The sequence below is a fragment of the Gorilla gorilla genome, chromosome 9 (assembly GCF_029281585.2).
Source record: "Gorilla gorilla gorilla isolate KB3781 chromosome 9, NHGRI_mGorGor1-v2.1_pri, whole genome shotgun sequence".
Taxonomy (NCBI): domain Eukaryota; kingdom Metazoa; phylum Chordata; class Mammalia; order Primates; family Hominidae; genus Gorilla; species Gorilla gorilla.
This window is the reverse complement of record NC_073233.2, coordinates 92,196,143-92,216,381: the sequence shown is the minus strand read 5'-3', so window position 1 is coordinate 92,216,381 and position 20,239 is coordinate 92,196,143. Positions and strand designations below refer to the sequence as shown.

General features: G+C 36.4%; 1 protein-coding gene across 15 annotated transcripts in view; it reads left to right on the top strand.

Annotated features, from left to right (window-relative positions):
- DLG2 (discs large MAGUK scaffold protein 2) overlaps positions 1-20,239 on the top strand; it is a 2,193,106-nt gene that overhangs the window by 1,313,238 nt on the left and 859,629 nt on the right. For 2 of the 15 annotated variants that reach the window (XM_019036746.4, XM_004051912.5), the window contains exon 1: positions 14,690-15,232. The exons of the other annotated variants lie outside the window; for them this stretch is intronic. In XM_019036746.4, the coding sequence (XP_018892291.1) occupies positions 14,912-15,232 (321 nt within the window). In that variant the 5' untranslated portion in view covers positions 14,690-14,911. Of the gene's footprint in view, positions 1-14,689; positions 15,233-20,239 lie in introns of those variants that run through there. 15 annotated transcript variants of the gene reach the window in all.

Here is a 20,239-nt window from a genome sequence, read left to right as displayed (position 1 = left end):
CCTTTCTCTCTGGCTGCCCTTAACATTTTTTCCTTCATTTCAACTTTGGTGAATCTGACAATTATGTGTCTTGGAGTTGCTCTTCTCGAGGAGTATCTTTGTGGCGTTCTCTGTATTTCCTTAATCTGAACGTTGGCCTGCCTTGCTAGATTGGGGAAGTTCTCCTGGATAATATCCTGCAGAGTGTTTTCCAACTTGGTTCCCTTCTCCCCATCACTTTCAGGTACACCAATCAGACGTAGATTTGGTCTTTTCACATAGTCCCATATTTCTTGGAGGCTTTGTTTGTTTCTTTTTATTCTTTTTTCTCTAAACTTCCCTTCTCACTTCATTTCGTTCATTTCATCTTCCATTGCTGATACCCTTTCTTCCAATTGATCGCATTGGCTCCTGAGGCTTCTGCATTCTTCATGTAGTTCTCGAGCCTTGGTTTTCAGCTCCATCAGCTCCTTTAAGCACTTCTCTGTATTGGTTATTCTAGTTATACATTCTTCTAAATTTTTTTCAAAGTTTTCAACTTCTTTGCCTTTGGTTTGAATGTCCTCCCGTAGCTCAGAGTAATTTGATCTTCTGAAGCCTTCTTCTCTCAGCTCGTCAAAGTCATTCTCCATCCAGCTTTGTTCCGTTGCTGGTGAGCAACCGCATTCCTTTGGAGGAGGAGAGGCTTTCTGTGTTTTAGAGTTTCCAGTTTTTCTGTTCTGTTTTTTCCCCGTCTTTGTGGTTTTATCTACTTTTGGTCTTTGATGATGGTGATGTACAGATGGGTTTTTGGTGTGGATGTCCTTTCTTTTTGTTAGTTTTCCTTCTAACAGACAGGACCCTCAGCTGCAGGTCTGTTGGAATACCCTGCCGTGTGAGGTGTCAGTGTGCCCCTGCTGGGGTGTGTCTCCTAGTTAGGCTGCTCGGGGGTCAGGGGTCAGGGACCCACTTGAGGAGGCAGTCTGCCCGTTCTCAGATCTCCAGCTGCGTGCTGGGAGAACCACTGCTCTCTTCAAAGCTGTCAGACATGGACATATAAGTCTGCAGAGGTTACTGCTGTCTTTTTGTTTGTCTGTGCCCTGCCCCCGGAGGTGGAGCCTACAGAGGCAGGCAGGGCTCCTTCAGCTGTGTTGGGCTCCACCCAGTTCGAGCTTCCTGGCTGCTTTGTTTACCTAAGCAAGCCTGGGCAATGGCGGGCGCCCCTCCCCCAGCCTCGCTGCCGCCTTGCAGTTTGATCTCAGACTGCTGTGCTTGCAATCAGCGAGACTCCGTGGGCGTAGGACCCTCCGAGCCAGGTGCGGGATATAATCTCATGGTGCGCCGTTTTTTAAGCCGGTCGGAAAAGTGCAATATTCTGGTGGGAGTGACCCGATTTTCCAGGTGCGTCTGTCACCCTTTTCTTTGACTCGGAAAGGGAACTCCCTGACCCCTTGCGCTTCCCAATTGCGGCAATGCCTCGCCCTGCTTCAGCTCGCACACGGTGCGCGCACCCACTGACCTGCGCCCACTGTCTGGCACTCCCTAGTGAGATGAACCCGGTACCTCAGATGGAAATGCAGAAATCACCCATCTTCTGCGTCACTCATGCTGGGAGCTGTAGACTGGAGCTGTTCCTATTCGGCCATCTTGGCTCCTCCCCCACTACAGAATCTTTCTAAACCTATTTCTATATCTTAAATTGTCACCTCAATGTTTACTATATATGGTTACTGGGATAAAATGAGTACATATGCTTAAGACACTTTGTAAGTAGTCAATATAGTGTAGATATGTTGGTGATGGTGGTGATCTTATTTACCAACTAGCCCAGAAGCAGAAAGCCTTGCCCAAAATATAATTTGAGAAAATAAGTTTAGGACCAATATGAAATCCTGACATTCAGTTGAAATAAACTGACCTTTATTGAGTCTCTGTTCATAAGCACTACAGAATTTTTAAATGTCAGCCTCTGGAAATTACAATGGAAATAGGGAGAGGGATGACAATAGACAGGTAAATGCATAAATAGATATTATTGAGCATAATTATGTGCCAGGTAATGTGCTAAGTACTTTACAGAAATGAGCTTATGTTATTTTTACAACAATTCTATGAGATTGGTGTGAAAGCTTATTTTATAAATGAGGAAACAGAGGCGCAGAGAGGTTAAGTGACTTGCCAAAGTTCATAGCTAATAATGGTCAGAGTTGGGTTGGGAACCCAGAAGTTTTACTCTGAAGTTCATACCTTGTCCATTTTGACCAGGAAAAATGAGGTGCGTAAATGTTATACAAAGCTTTATCACATTATATACAAACATAGAAAACAGTGTTTCAGAAGAGAAGCAAAGGCTATTGGCCTTCAAATATTTATGCAAAAATGAAAATGTTCTCAGCCCTTAAATGAGCACTTGTGACTTGTCCAAAGTGAGATAACTAGTCAATGGAAGAGTTCAAACTAGAGCATGTATCTTAGTCTGTTCTCATATTGCTATAAAGAACTGCCTAAGACTGGGTAATTTATAAAGGAAACAAGCTTAATTGGCTCACAGTTCTGTATGGCTGGGGAGGCCTCAGTAAACTGATAATCATGGCAGAAGGGGAAGCAAGCATTCCCTTCTTCACATGGCAGCAGGAGAGTGGAATGCTAAGCAAAGTGGGAAACTCCTTTATAAAACTATCAGATCTCATGAGAACTCACACACTATCACAGGGACAGTATGAAAGTAGCTGCCCCCATGATTCAGTTACCTCCCACCAGGTCCCTCCCACGACATGTGGGGATTATGGGAACTACAATTCAAGATGAGATTTGGGTGGAGACATAGCCAAACCATATCAGCATGTTTCCTAAACCAAAGTCCCACATTTTCCAAGTTCAATTCAAGTATTTACTGAGAAATAATAATTATATTGTGAAATAATGGGAAAGAAAGAGTGAGTTTACAAATAAGGGATAGTTCTTGCCTTTGAAGAGCTTACGATCTAGTAATAGGAAGGACAATTGTGCCCACATGTAATTATATAACTCACCTTAATGGGACAAGTTCAATAGCAGGGATATCCTGCATGTTGTTTCTGTACATCTCAATTTAATCACTGAGCACACTTGTTTATTCAAAGTCTTTCTGCCCTGCAAGAATTCTACCTGGTCTAAAGTTCACTTTATCATCCTTAGCATAGTTCCTGATAGAAACTAGGCACTCAGTAAACATATATTGAATAAAATGCATAAATACAAAAGCAAAATGATATAAGCCCAGAGGAGAAGATGGTTAATTAAATGTGAATTGGAAATGTACTGGCTAAAGCACAGCCAGCTAGGATAAACTTTACCAAAATGTTAGGTCTCTAAGGAAAAGAGATCATTTAGATGAAACAGGACCTGTAATTTATATTAATCCATACCCTACCTTTAGGTCAATTTGTAGATGAATTACACTGGCAAGTCAGACTCTGGTTTATTTTTAACCCAGACTTTTTTTTTAACCGTTTGATAAATTTAGAAAATATCTATTACAAGTTATTCATTTGAAAAATAAGAACTTGCAAAATGTAAACTGAAGAAAAACTGATTCCATTTTATGATTGCATTACAAATTCTGGGTATGACAGCTCCAAAAGCCAGGCACTCTACTTCAAGGAGGCCTCAGTGGTGTGTCCAAGACTGTCCTGGAGTAAAAGAAATGTCCATTTATATTTACTTCATTTTGGTTTTGTGTATTAAACCCTACTATGTGTTTTAATTATCTTTTTAAAGAGATTTATTTCCTCAGTTTGTGACCATTCCCTCCTTCCTTTCTTTTCTTCTTCTTGCCCACCCTTCCTTCCTTCCTTCTAACTTCCTTCCAACTTCCTTCCTTCCTCCTTTTTTTCCTCTTCACTTCCCCCCTTTCTTTTTTCAGTTATGACTCATTACCATAATGTTATTTTTACCCATATCATTATTCATACATTTTCTCCGTCATAAAACTTAGTGCATTGGGCAAGGGATAGCACATGCTATGCCCTTTCTAGGGCCTCCACATTCTCCTACACTACCTTTTCTGCTTTTGGCAACCAGGAAAGAGTCAGTAGAGGATCTATAATGGGAAGAGTTGGGGGAAGAGACACTTGGAAACAACACACCCAGGATGTTACATGTATTAGTCTCCCAAAAGTCTAATCAAAAGCCATCCTATCATTTAAATCAATACAATTGAATAAATTAACTTTCAAGATGATGCAGGCTTTGGACAAGAGCATATTTATGCCTCATTCACAAAGCTCAGGGTTTAGTACTACAGTTACTGTGTTAAGAACTAAAGAACTTAAAAGACAAAAGTATAAAAATAACCATAACTAAAAAATATGTTAATGGACACATAATATAAAAAAGATGTAATTTGTAAAATCAAAAACATAAAGTTTGTATGTGGGGGGAAGAGTAAAATAGTAGAGTATTTGTATGCAATTGAAGTTAAGTTATTATCAGCTTAAAATAGATTATTATAACTGCAAGATGTCTTATGTAAGCTCCATGGTAACCACAGAACTATAGCTATAGAAGATATGCAAAAGAAAATGAGAAAGAAATCAAAAGCAACAAGAGAGAAAAACAGGGACAAAAAAGATACAAAACAGAAAACTATTAATAAAATGGCTATGATAAGTCCTTCCTCATCAATATATATAATTAAATGTAAATGGATTAAACTTTACAATCAAAAGATAGAATAGCTAAGTGGATTTTAAAAATAAGATTCTCAGCTGGGCACGGTGTCTCACAACTGTAATCCCAGCACTTTGGGAGGCCAAGGCGGGTGGATCACATGAAGTCAGGAATTCGAGGCCTGCCTGGCCAACATGGTGAAACCTGTCTCTACTTAAAATACAAAAATTAGCCAGGCATGGTGGTGTGTGCCTGTAATCCCTGCTACTGGGAGGCAGAGGTTGAAGTGAGCCAAGATTGCACCACCGCACTCCAGTCTGGGTGACAGAGAGAGACTCCATTTCAAAAAAAAAAAAATTCTCATTATATGTTGTCTATAAGATTTACATTAACTTAGTGACATACATTGGCTGAAAGTCTGAAAGTGAAAGGATAGAAAAATATAATCCAGGAAAATGGTAATAAACTATAGGTAAAAAATGTCAAAAAATACAAAGAAGGACATTATATAATGATAAAAGAGTCAATTCAGGAAAATATAACAGTGTTAAATATATATTCACCTAACATCAGAACACCCAAATATATAAAACAGACATTGACAGAATTAAAGAAAAATACAGAGCAAGTCAATATTATTAGGGGATTGTAATACTCTTCTTTCAATAGTGGACAGAGTATCCAGACAGAGGATTGATAAGGAAACAGAGGACTTGAATGGCATTATAGATGAAAATGACCTAACATATACAGAACATGCCAGCTAACAGCAGGAGAACATGCATTATTCTGAAGCGCACATGGAACATTTTCCAGGATAGATGACATATTAGGTCTCAAAACAACTCTTAACCAATTTAAGAAGATGGAATCATGCCAAATATATTTTCCAACTACAATGAAATAAAACTAGAAATTAATGGCTAAAGAGAAATTGGAAAATTTACACATGAGGAAATTAAACAACTCACTCTTAACCAATAGGTCAAAGAAGAAATCAAAACGGAAATTAGAAAATGTCTTGAGACAAATGAAAATAAAAGCACAGCATACCAAAACTTATGGGATACCATAAAAACAGTACTAAAAGTAAAGTTTGTATTAATATACACTTCCATTTAAAAGGAAGAAAGATCTCAAATAAACAACCTAATTCTACATTTCAAGAAACTGGAAAAAGGAAGACAAACTAAGCACAAAGTTAGCAGAAGGAAGAAAATAATTAGAGAAAAAAATAAAGAATAAAATTAAAAGAAAAAAATCATTGAAACTAAGAGTTACATATTTTAAAACATCAACAAAATTGGTAAAGCTTTAGCTAGATTAACCAATAAAAAAAGAGAAGGCTCAAATAGCTAAAATTTTTTAAAATGAAAGAAGTTATGTTACTACTGGTTATGTGGAAATAAAAAGGACTATAAGAATACTGGGAACACTTGTATGAAAAGTTAGACAACCTAGATGAAATGAACAAATTCCTAGAAACATATAACCTTCCAAAACTGAATCATAAATAAAAAATTTATATAGACCTATAAACAATAAGCAGATTAAATTAGTAATCAAAAGCTTCCCCACAAAGGAAAGCCTAGGACCAGATTGTTTCACTGGTAAATTCTACCAAACACTTAAAGAATAATTAATGGCAATCTTTCTCAAACTCTTCCAAAATATTGAAGAGGAAGGAACAATTCAAAACTCATTTTATAAGGCCAGCATTACCCTGATGCTAAAGCTAGAAAAAAAATCACAGAAATACTACTGCACACCAATATCGTCAATGAATATAGATGCAAAAATTCTCAACAAAATAATAGCAAATGAAATTTAACAGCACATTGAAAAGATCATATACCATGGCCAAGTGGAATTTATTTCTGAGATGCAAGAATGGTTCAACATACGAAATTTAATCAATTGGATAAATCACATTAAAAGAATGAAATATAAAAATAATGCAATTATATCAATAGATGCAGAAAAAGCAGTTGACAAAATTGACACATTTATTTCATTTAAAAAAAATAAGTGGGAGTTGAACAAAGAGAACACATGGACACAGAAAGGGGAACATCACATACCAGGGCCTATTGGAGGGTGGGGGGGTTGGGGGAGGGATAGCATTAGAGAAATACCTAATGTAAATGACGAGTTGAAGGGTGCAGCAAACCAACATGGCACACGTATACCTATGTAAAAAACCTTCACGTTGTGCTCATGTGCCCTAGAACTTAAAGTATAATAATTAAATTTAAAAAAAAAACCCTCAACAAATTAGGAATAGAAGAAAATTACCTTACAATATAAAAATCAGATATGAAAAGTCCTAAGCTAAACACCATACTCAATGGTGAAAAACTGAAAGCTTTTCCTCTAAAATTAGGAACAAGGATGTTCACTCTCACCATTCTATTCAACATAGTACTGGAAGTAATAGCCAGAGTAGGTAGGCAAGAAAAAGAAAAGAAACCTAAATTGGAAAGGAAGAAGTAAAATTATATTTGTTCACAGATAATATGATCTTATAGGTAGAAAATTCTGAAGATTGCACACACAAAAAATCTGGAACTTAATTTAAAAATTCAACAAAATTATAGGATACAAAATCAATATACAAAAATTAGTTGTGTTTCTATACACTAACAGTAAAATATCTGAAAAGAAATTAAGAAAGCAATCCCATTTACAATACTATCAAAAAGAATAAAATATCGAGGAACAAACTTAACAGAAGAAAGATTTGTTCACTAAAAACTACCAAATATTGCTGAAAGGAATTAAAGACACAAATAAATGTAAATGTGCATGGATTGAAAGATAATATTGTTAAAATGTCCATATTACTCAAAGTAAGTTACACATTCAATGTAACCACTATCAAAATCTCAATGGTATTTGTTATAGGAAAATTAAAAAAAAAATCATATGGAACCACAAAGGACCCCAAATAGCCAAAACAATCATGAGAAAGAAGAGTAAATCTGAAAACTTTATACCTCCTGATTTAAAAATATATTACAAAGCTACAGTAATCAAGACAGTATGGCACTAAGCTGGACATACAAATTAATGAAACAGAATAGAGCCCAGAAATAAGCCCACACAGATAAAAATCAAATGATCTTTTACAGAGGTGCCAAGACTACACACGGGGAAAGAAGAGTCTCTTTTAACAAATAATGTTGGGAAACAGAATAATCATATGCAAAAGAATTAAATGATCTTATACCACCCACAAAAATCAACTCAAAATAAACTAAAGACCTGGAGATAAGACCTAAAACTATAAAACTCCTGGACAAAAATATAAAGAAAAGCCTATACAACACAGGTCTTTACTGCGATTTCTTGGATATGACAACAAAGGCACAGGAAACAGAAACAAAAATAGACAAGTGGTACTACCTCAGACTAAAACACTTCCACAGAGCAAAAGAAACAATGAAGAGAGTGAAAAGGCAACCCACACAATGGGATAAAATATTTGCGAAGTATATACTTGATAAGGGCTTAATATCCAAAATAGATAAGGTACTCCTACAACTCAATAGCCAAAAAACAAATAATCTGATTAAAAATGGGAAAGGACCTGAATGATATTTTTCCAAAGAAGATACACAAATAGCCATTTGGTATATGAAAAAATGCTCAACCTCACTAATCATCTTGGAAACGTGAATTTAAATCACAATGAGGTATCACCTCACACCTGTTAGAATGGCCATTATCAAAAAAAAAAAAGGAAAAAAGAAGGCAAAAAAAATGTTGTTGAGGATGTGGAGAAATTGGAAGTCCTGTGCATTGTTTTGGGGAATGTAAAATGGTACGGTTGCTATGGGAAACAGTATGCAGGTTCCCAAAAAATGAAAAATAGAGCTACCATATAATTCAACAATACCGCTTTTGAGTGTTTATTCAAAAGAATTGAAATCAAGATCTGAAAAATAGATTTGTACTCTCATGTTCATTGAGCATTATTCACAATAGCCAAGAGGTAGAAACAACCTAAATGTCCATTGATGAATGAATGGATAAACAAAATATGCTATATACATACAACAGAATATTATTCAACCATAAAAAAGAAGGAAATCCTATCATATGCTACAACAAGGGTGAATCCTAAAGACAATATGCTAAGTGGAATAGTCTATAGAAGGACAAATATGGTATTATGCTGCTTATAAGAAGTATCTGAACTAGTCAAACTCAAAGAAATAGAAAGTGGAATGGTGGTTGTTAGGGGCTGGGAGAGGAGGAAATGGGGTTTTGTTGTTCAATGGGTGTAGACTTTTAATCATGCATGGTGAAAAAGTGGTAGAGATCTGCTTTACAACCTTGTGCTTATAGTTAAAAGCACTATATTGGACACTTAAAAATTTAAGAGAGTAGATCTTATGTTTTGTGTTTTTTACCACAACTTAAAAAAAAAAAAACTAAAGAAAATACTTGCTATGGATAATAATTCTGTTTAATATTTTTTAAATTCGTGACTTGATTGGGAGGGAATTAGAGGAGATATTTACATGCCTTTATATTCTTTGATGCACACTTTTATTATCTTCTGAAATTATCGGCTGGGTGTGGTGGCTCACTCCTGTAATCTCAGCACTTTGGGAGGCCAGGACAGGTAGATCACTTGAGATCAGGAGTTCGAGACCAGCCTGGTCAACATGGTGAAACCCTGTCTCTGCTACAAATACACAAATTAGCTGGGTGTAGTGGTGCATACCTGTAATCCCAGCTACTCGGGATGCTGAGGCAAGAGAATTGCGGGAACCTGGGATGTGGAGGTTGCAGTGAGCTGAGATTTTGCCACTGTACTCCAGCCTGGGCAACAGAATAAGACTGTCTCAAAAAAAAAAAAAATTCTTGTGAAATTATTATGACTTTTGGCTTATATTATTTTAAAATTAATATGACTTTGGAGTTTAGGATTCTCTTCATGTTTTACCACTAACTGGCTTTTGACTTAGGGAACTGCCCCCTCTTTCGTACTATCTAGCTATAAAGGGAGAACTCTTGAAAAAGCTTGAGAGAAATGCACAGCTGCCAGGAAGTGCAGCTTTTATGCATTAATATCTTGCTAAAATAAACAGAAGCTGCTTCAGCTTCAGTGCTAAGACCACTAGGAAATTTCTTTGAAAAATGAGTTCATACACTTATGCCACTCACCCATACTAAATGTTCCACTAAAGTACTGACTGTAGGAACACATTGCCATTTTGTTTTTAAAATCAAAATGCTTATTTATTGATTTTACACTGAGAAGTAGAACACAGACCAGAATACCTATATTGATGTGATCATTGAAAGATACTTTTGTCTTCTTCCATGTTTGATTTATTTCAATTAGGGTTAAACACTTTGTGCTGAGTTCAAAGGATGCAGTTACAAATAAGAGAGCTCTTTCATTGCCCTACTAGCAACCACTTACTTTCTGTTTGGGGAAAAGGGTACAAACTAAGTTATAGTGTAATTCTTGTTTTAAATACAATTTTGTTAAGTGTTGTAATAGAGAAGCACAGGTGCTAAATGAGTGTTTAATGGAAAGATGACATGAGCTATCTTAGAAGGTTACCCAGTGTTCAGGGAATGCTTTCTTGAGGAGGTGATGATATGCAAGTTGAACTCCAAAGGGCAGGGAAGACACTAGAATTTCTGAGTAAAAGAGATCTGGATGGCAATCTGGTTGGAAGTAAAGACTAGAAGCTTTATTTTGGAGCTGTGTTGCATAGTAATCCCACTTCTTTTTAGATTATACTGTATGTTTATTTAGGGTGGCTTTGGGGGAGTTGCCTCTTCCAGAAGGGTGAGTAGGAATTAATTATGTGAAAGTATGAAGTGGGGAAAAGAACATCCTCCAAGGCCACAAGGTAGGATTGAGCACAAGTATTCAAGGCCTGTATGGTTGGAGGACAGAGCAAGAGTGTGAGACACAGACAAGACTGGTAAAAAGCCACAGAGGCCAGATCACATGCGGCATGATTAAAGACCATCCAAACTACTTTAAATATTATACTATCAATGAGGATAAAGAGTCCCAGAAAATGACATTTAACTGACAGGTATCAAGCATAAAGGACCTGATCATAATTGCATTTTAGGAATTACTCTGGGTGCTATGTGAGAGAGAATTAGAGCAAGGGTGTATGCGAGAGACCAGTTAGAAAGCTGTTTTACCAGTTCTACACAGAAATGATGCTGGGTTAGACATCACAGTGGTCATCATGGTGATTGAAAGAAATAGATAAATGTTAAAGATATTTACACAGACAAGTATACAAATACTGTAGAGCATGACTTAATTTGCCAAGGGGATCTGAAGAGCTTACAGAAGTGACATTAGTTTAATCTTGAAGGATGAGAAGAAATTTCTGGTAGAAGTATAGTTTAGCACTTAGATTCAATTGCAAAAATATGCAAATTTTAAGTGATTATTACCTTTTTACTAGTGTTTCTTTCAGAATCTTTAAGAAATATTACATAATTAATGTTCTGATTTCTGTAATTGTGATACTAAGTACATTAGAATATAATAAATTTACATTACCTGAATACAATTTTATAATTTAGACTTGTAATTAATTCAGATTAACCCCTTCCCCATCAAAACTCACCCAAATCCAACTATGCTAGTTACAATTCGGTACATTTTAAAAGTTTTTTCTACTTTCTGTTAAATCGTCTGTTTTGGTTAAATCTTTGCATCAATTAAGCATGTTTTCTTCCACACTAAATTCCTGCTTGCTTTTGTCTCACAAAAGTTATGACTAAATTAGTTTAAATATTTTGGAAATAATTTTAGAGTCTAAAATACTTTACGTATTCCTGGCTTTCTTATTTTGAAGGAAATGTGCTTGGATCTGGAGATTATCTAGGCCAAAGTTTATTAGATGTAGAAGAATGCGGATTTCTTAGCATTTATAAATCTCTAGTTTTTGCAATCATAGGAATAGACTGTACACACTTTTCAAAGCATTTTATGATTATTTGGCGTATTACTTGTGGCTGACAAGGATGTCTGTCACCAGTCACTCTTTAGCAAGCACTTAGCTCTCCTTTTATTGTTAATATTTTCATTTCCCATATGCATAATTTTATCTGGAAAAAGATTCTGTATCATGTTTTAGTGCAGTACAATATATTTATCCATTTTTGCTATTTTTTATTAAATCAAGCTAGGATATTAGTCTTAAACCCTTGCTTTGAAACTAGTGATTGTTCTATGAAGTCAGTGCCAGGTCAAAGAGAGTTCAATAAGTTATATCTCATCTAGGCATTGCCCTGTGCACCATCTGCCCATGTTAAATCACAGTGATAAGTAGGATGTGTACTTGTGCATTGCTAATTCTTGTTTGGCCAGAATTTCATGTCATCTCATGGTCATTACAATTGTCCAATTATAGTTGACCAAATTGGATTACCATTAATTAGTGAGTCTGTCTTATAGTACAGAGGGCTAGTTGAACATATTTATCTGTTTAAGTGGGCTGTCCTCAGAAAGCCAAATGTCATGTTTGAAAAGAAAAGTCTTGTTTGTGGGGAGGGAAAGATAGGAGTATGGAATTACTTTACATGTACTAAACTAAAGGAGTGATTTCAATATAGTCTTTTAGTAAGCTTAATAAAAGTTTGCTTTAGCCTTAAAGATCTTTTAAGCAAAATAACATTAGTTATACAATGGATGCTATTTATTTAACTATAAAGAAATGACATGCTAAGTTATTAAAATAGAAATTCTGTGGTCCTTGTGATGGGAAGAAATTGCGCATTCTGAACAACCCATTCATAACAGATTTAAGTCCCTGTGAAGATTTGTAATATCTTGAGTAGTGTCAAGCCAGAAAATTGTTTCTGCCTTGCTGCAAGCTGCACACACCATTACAAAATTGTGATGGATGCACACTGACTTATGTCTATGTAGATTGATTCTTATACTTGAGAGGCAAATGGATGAGAACCGGACATGTGTTCCCTGAAGATGCCAGTGGGCCTTTGTGCAATGATATCTGCCTAAAAAACTAGAGAAGCATCTATGGGTAGATAAGATTGGAGACAGCCAAACTTATCACTTTCCGACATTCTCATTTGAGAGTGATGGCATTGGCATATTGCATCAAATCCTCCTGTACAGCCATGCATCATGGTTATACCAGAAAAGCCTAAAGTTCTCTAGGGTTTTCTTTGACCCAACAGTTCTCTCAGGTATAATCTATTAATCTAAAATAAAAAGGGGGGAGGGAGGGAAAGAGAGAGAGAGAGAAATAATTTTCTCCCTTTTCGTCACTGTCTTCAGGTATTGATTTTAACTTCTTGATCTTCTTTAAGAAGGCAAAAACTATTAATGCCTTTGTTATTTCTGCCCAACAGTTCAAGTTTCATATATTTTTGACAAATTTCCTTAACAAGAATACCTCAACACCAGAACTAAATTTAACTTTAAAGGAATAGTTTATGTTTCTAGAACATTGCTGAATTAAATATTATTATTTTAAAAATGTGTGTCAACTCCTTCATTTCTCTATTTTTTCCTTCCACTTATACTTCCACCCAACCATCCATTCATCCATCAAACATATGTATGTATTTACTGCCTGTTTTGTGGTGGACGGTATGAAAGGTGCTTAGAGAAAAATGGCCATTAACATAGACCAGAACCCGCCCTCTAAACTTACATATCTGGCCATTATTATTGAACAAACGTGTTTTGAATACCTTCTGTGATGCGCACAATGCTAATTGTGCAGAATTTGGAAAAGTACCCTTATATGGAGATACATGGAAAAAGAAGATCCTACTCCTCACTTTCAAGACTTTTAAGTCTAACAGTGATTTATCCAGGGAGTCTTAGTGTTCAAATGTAGAACTTGCTATGATCTCAGCCCTTGCAATAAGCACCTTGCCAGCTCAGGCAAAAATCAGGCCTATACTGCCCCAGCACCTGGTCAATCCACTGAGAAGGTAGATTTGATGGCATCTGATGGTCTACAGATAAAGTAATTATTTCATAGGATTATATAATCTTTGTTAGGTACTGCATGGATGGTAACTGGCTGCACACTTAAACCAAAATTATTTCCTCAGTAATGTGTGATAAGGATAGACATTTTGGAAATGGATGTGGAAAGTTTCAAACAGAATAAAAATTATTAATGTTATGGCAATTAGCCTTTCACTTCACTGAAAATACTATGTATGGATTCAGCAAGCATGCTAAAATTTAACACAAAAATCCTCTTTGGAAGGCAATTGCTTTAAGTTAGAAAAAATTAGCTCATTTTTTAGTGAAAGAATTTGAAAATTCTGTCTTTGGAAACCAAAATACTGTATGGCAGAGTTGGATGCATCTTTCACTTTAAAACGCAGACTCTCTTTGTGGTTAATGTATTTGTTGTGGTAAAGTATTTGAAAGGAAACCCTCAGAATAATATGGGGTAAGGAAAAATACCATTTAAAATAAGCCCAACCCATCAGTTTTAAACCTTGAAAATTACCTTGCTTTGAATAAGAAAGAATTAATAATCGTGTGTAGCATAAAGAATATATGTTTGGATTAAAATGCATAATCGTTATTTAAAACAAACTTCCAAATTTTAAGAGACTCTAGTATAATGGTGTGACCTCAATGATTTTTCCAAATGAATTTATGTTCTTCAGAGTTAATATTGATGATCTTATATAGTTACTTCATGACTGGGTCTGTGTCTTGGCAAATCTCTCTCTAGATAAGTGTTTCTTACAAATGTTGAAAATTCCTTTACAGGTTATCTTTCCCATCATTTTTTATTGCTTCTGCTATAAAGTTTAAGCCTAGATGCATCCTTTCTGGAAAGAAGGGTCCTGCTAATCTCATAAGAATCTCATAATAAGTTCTCTTTCCTAAGGTTTGTATTTTGTGTGGGGATCGGCAAGGAAAGGGAAAAGCCAGAATGCCAAACAGCAAAGAGTTATTCTTTACTGTAGGGCTCCATCCAAAAAGGGTTTGTAACACAGTGTACAGTCTTGTAGCCCAGCTGTGTGGAGCATTGATTGCTTCTGCCTAGAGCAGGGATACTGTCAAGTTGCTCTGTGAGTTGAGTCATCTATTGACAAAGAGCTACCAGCCCGCAGATAATGCTGTGCGGAGCTGCTCTCGCTGCTCCCACTGCTCCCACGATGCACTGCTTATAGCAGCTGTCAAAGATACTGAGGGATCCACGGTGGAAAAAAGACTTTTACAACTGGCTGGAAGAAAGGGGTGTGAGGGAGGAGACATTTCTGTGCAGAGCTGACCAAAGGAAAGAGTAGGCATCAGTGCAGTATGAATGCATACCTCACCAAGCAACACAGCTGCAGCCGGGGGTCCGATGGGATGGATGCCGGCAGGAGTGCGCCCACCCTGATCAGGGATGCCCACTGCGCTTGTGGCTGGCAGAGGAACTGTCAGGGGCTCGGGTACAGTTCTCAGACCATGCCCTCCTCAGGACCAGGGGGCCCAGCTTCAAACAGGACCGGGGGGTCCAGCTTCAACAGGACCCTGTGGGACAGTGTGCGGAAAAGCCCCCACAAGACGAGCACCAAGGGCAAAGGGACTTGTGGGGAGCATTGTACCTGCCCACATGGTTGGTTCAGCCCAGCACAGGTGAGCCTTTTCCTTATGACTTTCCCTTGAGTGTCTGAAGAAAGTGAGAGCAAGTTGTTTAAGGTTAGAATGGCTTGGAAACTTTGCAGAGTACCATGGGTATGCCTGTATGTAAAATATTAGGCCAAGAAAAACCTGTCATTTTCACACATGTTTGTGGGCTCATACCTCTGGTGGCCTGTGAAAGTCTAGGGATGCTGTGCTCAGTTTATTTCACTGACTTTTCATCAAGTTCAACTTCTCTGGTCCTCAGGTTATATTATTTTTTATCATAGTCTTTTAGCAGCCCTTTTACTTCTAATCATTTTTAACTTTTGTTCTGTCCTGCCTATTTATTATTATTTTTTTAAAGAGCAGAGAAAAAATAAATTTTAACTAAACTTTCCATCTCTTTAAAGGCAAAAGAACATTTGTTTCTTTAGCTATAGAAAACAGTGATTTGAAGTATGCTATTCTAATTTTACTCTTATAATACTGTATGCCTTTTCAGTTATGGAAAAGAACAATTATTTACACTAAACAATTAGTTTTACAAAGAAAAGGAATAATTATGAGCAAAATAGAGGATGGTTAAACTCAGAATAAAAGAATTAAGCACTTAATTTATTCATGGAGAAGCAATAAGTTTATATCAACATCTATAGCTCTCTTTCTTCTATAACGCATTTCTAAAGCAGATGTGCAGATACCTTTAATTTGATTCCTAGGTTATTCTAGCCCCCAGACTACTATCATTTTATCAGAAATAAAATTGGCTCATTTTTTTTCTCTCTTCATTTGAAGGAGAGAAAATAACTTCCTGCAAATGCTGTAAAATATAAATAAAATATACCTGTAGCCACTGTCATACAGAACAATGACTGTTCTTTAATATGTATTGAAAAGAAGAAAAGCTGTATTTGCAGAAAAATTCAATCTCAATTTTAATATGATTTTAGCATAGTGGAGAAGTAGATATTGATCATGAATAAAATGTTATGGTGACAGGTGCAGAGAATATTTTAATTTTAATAATAGTTTTTAAAAAGTACTTCCAAGAATGTCATTTATCACTGGTCTTAATAATATAGTTACATATGCATAGCCATATATATGGCTTTTGATTGATTTGCATGGAATTATAAGCTTTGCTTAGAAACATAGAGCATCTCAGCCTCCTGATTTAAATAAAAAATACATTATCATTTTACTATTAAACTGGTTTGGCCTAAAATGGAGGTTGACATTTAGAAATACAGTTATTATTTAGAGTTAACATGAATTCCAAACTGAATAAAAAGTCTTAACAGTTGTGAACACTGTATATACTCTTTAACACATACATTCATTTAAATGTCTTTAGCTTATATCTCTGTATTGATTACATTAAATTCTCAAGGCTCACATAGGCTAGGAAGCAAGCCTACTTAATAGCATCTAGCTTATGGTTGTTGCACAGAGCAGAGAAAGCAAACTTGCTTTATTGTTGCAATTATTTTAATCCAAGATGTAACATACTTTTTATTTCATAAATGGTAATTTCCCAAACCCAAATCTCTAATACTAGGTTATAATAAGCAAACTCTAAAAATATTCGTATTTTTTTATCAACTGAGGGAAACTTTTATTTCCTTAGTTTTTAACAATGCCTCCTACTTGTCTGAAACTTACAGCCATTTAATGCTTTCAAGGATTGAAATAGACTGTATACTGATAATTAGAGATCCAGTGACATATAAGAAGGCAACAAATTGAAGTAGCCACCATCTCTCCTTATTCTTTTGCATAAGCATTTCTATACATTTTCCCTCCCATTCACATGTACTGTATTATTGGTTGGGACTAATAGTGATCCACAAATACTGGAGCTATGAAACCATATCTTTTAGGATTTTCAATGTTTTAACACTCTTCGCTTACCAGACCCTTCCACCCTTTACCATTTCAGTCCTACAAAAGTGCTATGCTAAATTGATTAATCCATCTTCCCCAATGCTTGAAAACTTTCAAATACATTATGTTAAATAATTTCAATTGTCTCTACACATACATACACACAGACTTTAATATATGTATTCAAATGTCTCACTATACCTGACTACTTATTTATATTAACATATTTTATGTATATATAAGTATATATATGCATATATATGCACACATATAAAAATTAGAGTTCTATATTATTCCAATTTTTCTGTCCTAGAGTATATCAGCTTGTTCTTCCAAAGAATGCTGCATTCTATCCATATAAAGTATTTTTTCATGTAAATTTTATTTCCTTTACTTCTAGTAGGTCCTCAAAACTACTGATATATGTACATTTATAGATCTGTTTCCATTTATATATGCATCCATAGCATACATCTAATATCTAAATTATATAGGGATGTGTAAGTACTATACACTTACATATATTATCACAAAAATAAGAGCATGTGTGTACCTATATGTATTCATGTGTCCACTAAAACTAAGGCTGTTTTGAGAATTTCATGATACTACTTTTTACCCGTTAAATTAACTGGTAATATCCTGTGAAATATTGTAAAACCTAAAGCTGGAGGCTAATGATACTAAACATTAGAATTCTTGATAAAGTATAAAGAAGAATAGTGCATGTTTTAAAATAGTTCAGGGACTCACATGTGGTACAGAACGTGCCTGAGGGTTGTTAAGCATCTGGGAGCTTGGATCTTGCCCTCGGAGATATTTGCAGTATTACGTGGAAATCAGCAGTGCGATTTCCAGCTGCTATAACAGAGGGCCATAGTAATGACTTGAGTTCCTCCTAAGGCTCTTTTCCAAACTCCTGTTGTTTGGGGTACTGTGTACTAACAAGACTCTGTCATTATGTTGTTCCTCAGCAGATCTGAAAATCAGCTTCTGTCCCTCTCAAATAAGTTTTCATTCCATTTGGATCTGTAGAATTAATATAACCATAATCATAGGTAAGGAAATAGAAAATTATAGTGCCCAAAAGTGAGTTCCAAAATGTACATCTAGGATGTTAGTGTCAGCCTTGGGAAGAAACATGTCCATCATTGTTTATGTGGCATTTCTTCCCAATGCAGACTAATCTAGGGAAGCAGCACAGAACGGTGGAGACTCAGAGACCAGAGTTTTGTGCATTTGTCTTTCTTTCTTCCGTTCCTTTCCTTTCGTATCCTCTTTCTTTCTTTCTTTCTTTCTTTCTTTCTTTCTTTCTTTCTTTCTTTCTTTCTTTCTTTCTCTTTCTTTCCTTCCTTCTTTCTCTTTCTTTCTTTCTTTCTCTTTCCTTTCTTTCTTTTCTTTTTCCTTCCTTCCTTCCCTCCTTCCTTCCTTCCTTTCTCTCTCTCTCTCTCCCCTCCCTCCCTCCCTTCCTTCCTTCCTTTCTTCCTCTCTCTCTCTCTCTTTCTTTCTTTCTTTGACTATCATGTACTGAATGCCTACTATGTGCTATTCTGTCAGGCCTTGTGTGTATAATATTATAGTAAACAGGCTGGGTGTGGTGACTCACGCCTGTAATCCCAGCACTTGGGAGGCAGAGGCAGGTGGATCACTAGAGGCCAGGAGTTCAAGACCAGCCTGGCCAACATAGTGAAACCCTGTCCCTACTAAAAATACAAAAATTAGCCCGGCATGGTGGTGCACACCATTGTCCCAGCTACTCAGGAGGCTGAGGCACGAGAATTGCTTGAACTCAGGAGATGGAGGTTGCAGTGAGTCAAGGTGGTGCCACTGCACTCCAGTCTGAGCTACAGAGTGAGACTTGGTCTCAAAAAAAAAAAAAATAGAAAAAGAAAAAAAAAAAGAAAAAATTTGGCCGGGTGCAGTGACTCACGCCTGTAATCCCAGCACTTTGGGAGCCGAGGCGGGTGGATCAGGAGGTCAAGAGATTGAGACCATCTTGGCCAACATGGTGAAGCCCTGTCTCTACTAAAAATACAAAAAAATGGCCGGGCGTGGTGGTGGGCACCTGTAGTCCCAGCTACTGGGGAGGCTGAGGCAGGAGAATCGCTTGAACCCAGGAGGTGGAGGTTAGAGTGAGCCGAGATTGCACCATTGCACTTCAGCCTGGTGACAGAGCAAGACTCCATCTTGAAAATAATACTACTAATAATAATAATAAAAAATAAAAAATAAAATTGTAAAGAAAGTAGATATCTCTCCTACTACTGTGGAGCTTACAGCCTATAATGGCCTATAAAATTTAGCAAATGATATACCATGTATACCATGATATACAAATAATTATATCATCGTAAGTCACAACTTAGAAGTGAAGCAAAATTTCAGAGAGTGCTGCAGATACCACAGTGAATGCATATTCAGAATACAGAGGAACCACAGAGAAGTAAAAAAAAATTGAAATACTTGGAAAAAAATACTGCATCTCTTTAAACTTTTAAGATTTTCTGGGGTTTTTGTTTTGTTTTGTTTGTTTGTGTGTTTTGAGATGCAGTCTTGCACTGGTCCTGGAGTGCCGTGGTGCCACCTCATTTCACTTCAACCTCTGCCTTCCACGTTCAAGCAATTCTCCTGCCTCGGTCTCCTGAGTAGCTGGGACTGCAGGCACGCGCCACCACGCCTGGCTACTTTCTTTTTTTTTTTTGTATTTTTATTAGAGATGGGGTTTCACCACACTGGCCAGTCTGGTCTCAAACTCCTGACCTGTGATCTGCCCGCCTCAGCCTCCCAAAGTGTTGGGATTACAAGTGTGAGCCACTGCGCCCAGCCAAGATTTTCTATTTTATAAAATGAGGATATAAATAACACCTACCTCAGAGAGTTGTGGTAATGAATGATTAACAAAATGTTAGCATAGTGCTTTCATATGGTAGAGGCTCAATTAATATTTAAGGAATAAATGAATGAGTAAACATTGGCTATTACTAATCTATTTCTTAATACATTTTTTGATTGGAAAGAGAAGAGAAATGAATCAGTGAGGGCTTCATAGAGGTAGTGATACTTTGACGGAATTAAATTGAATTAAAAATGTTGTACGTGTTTGTTAAGCAGATAAAAAGAGATAAATTTTTGAGC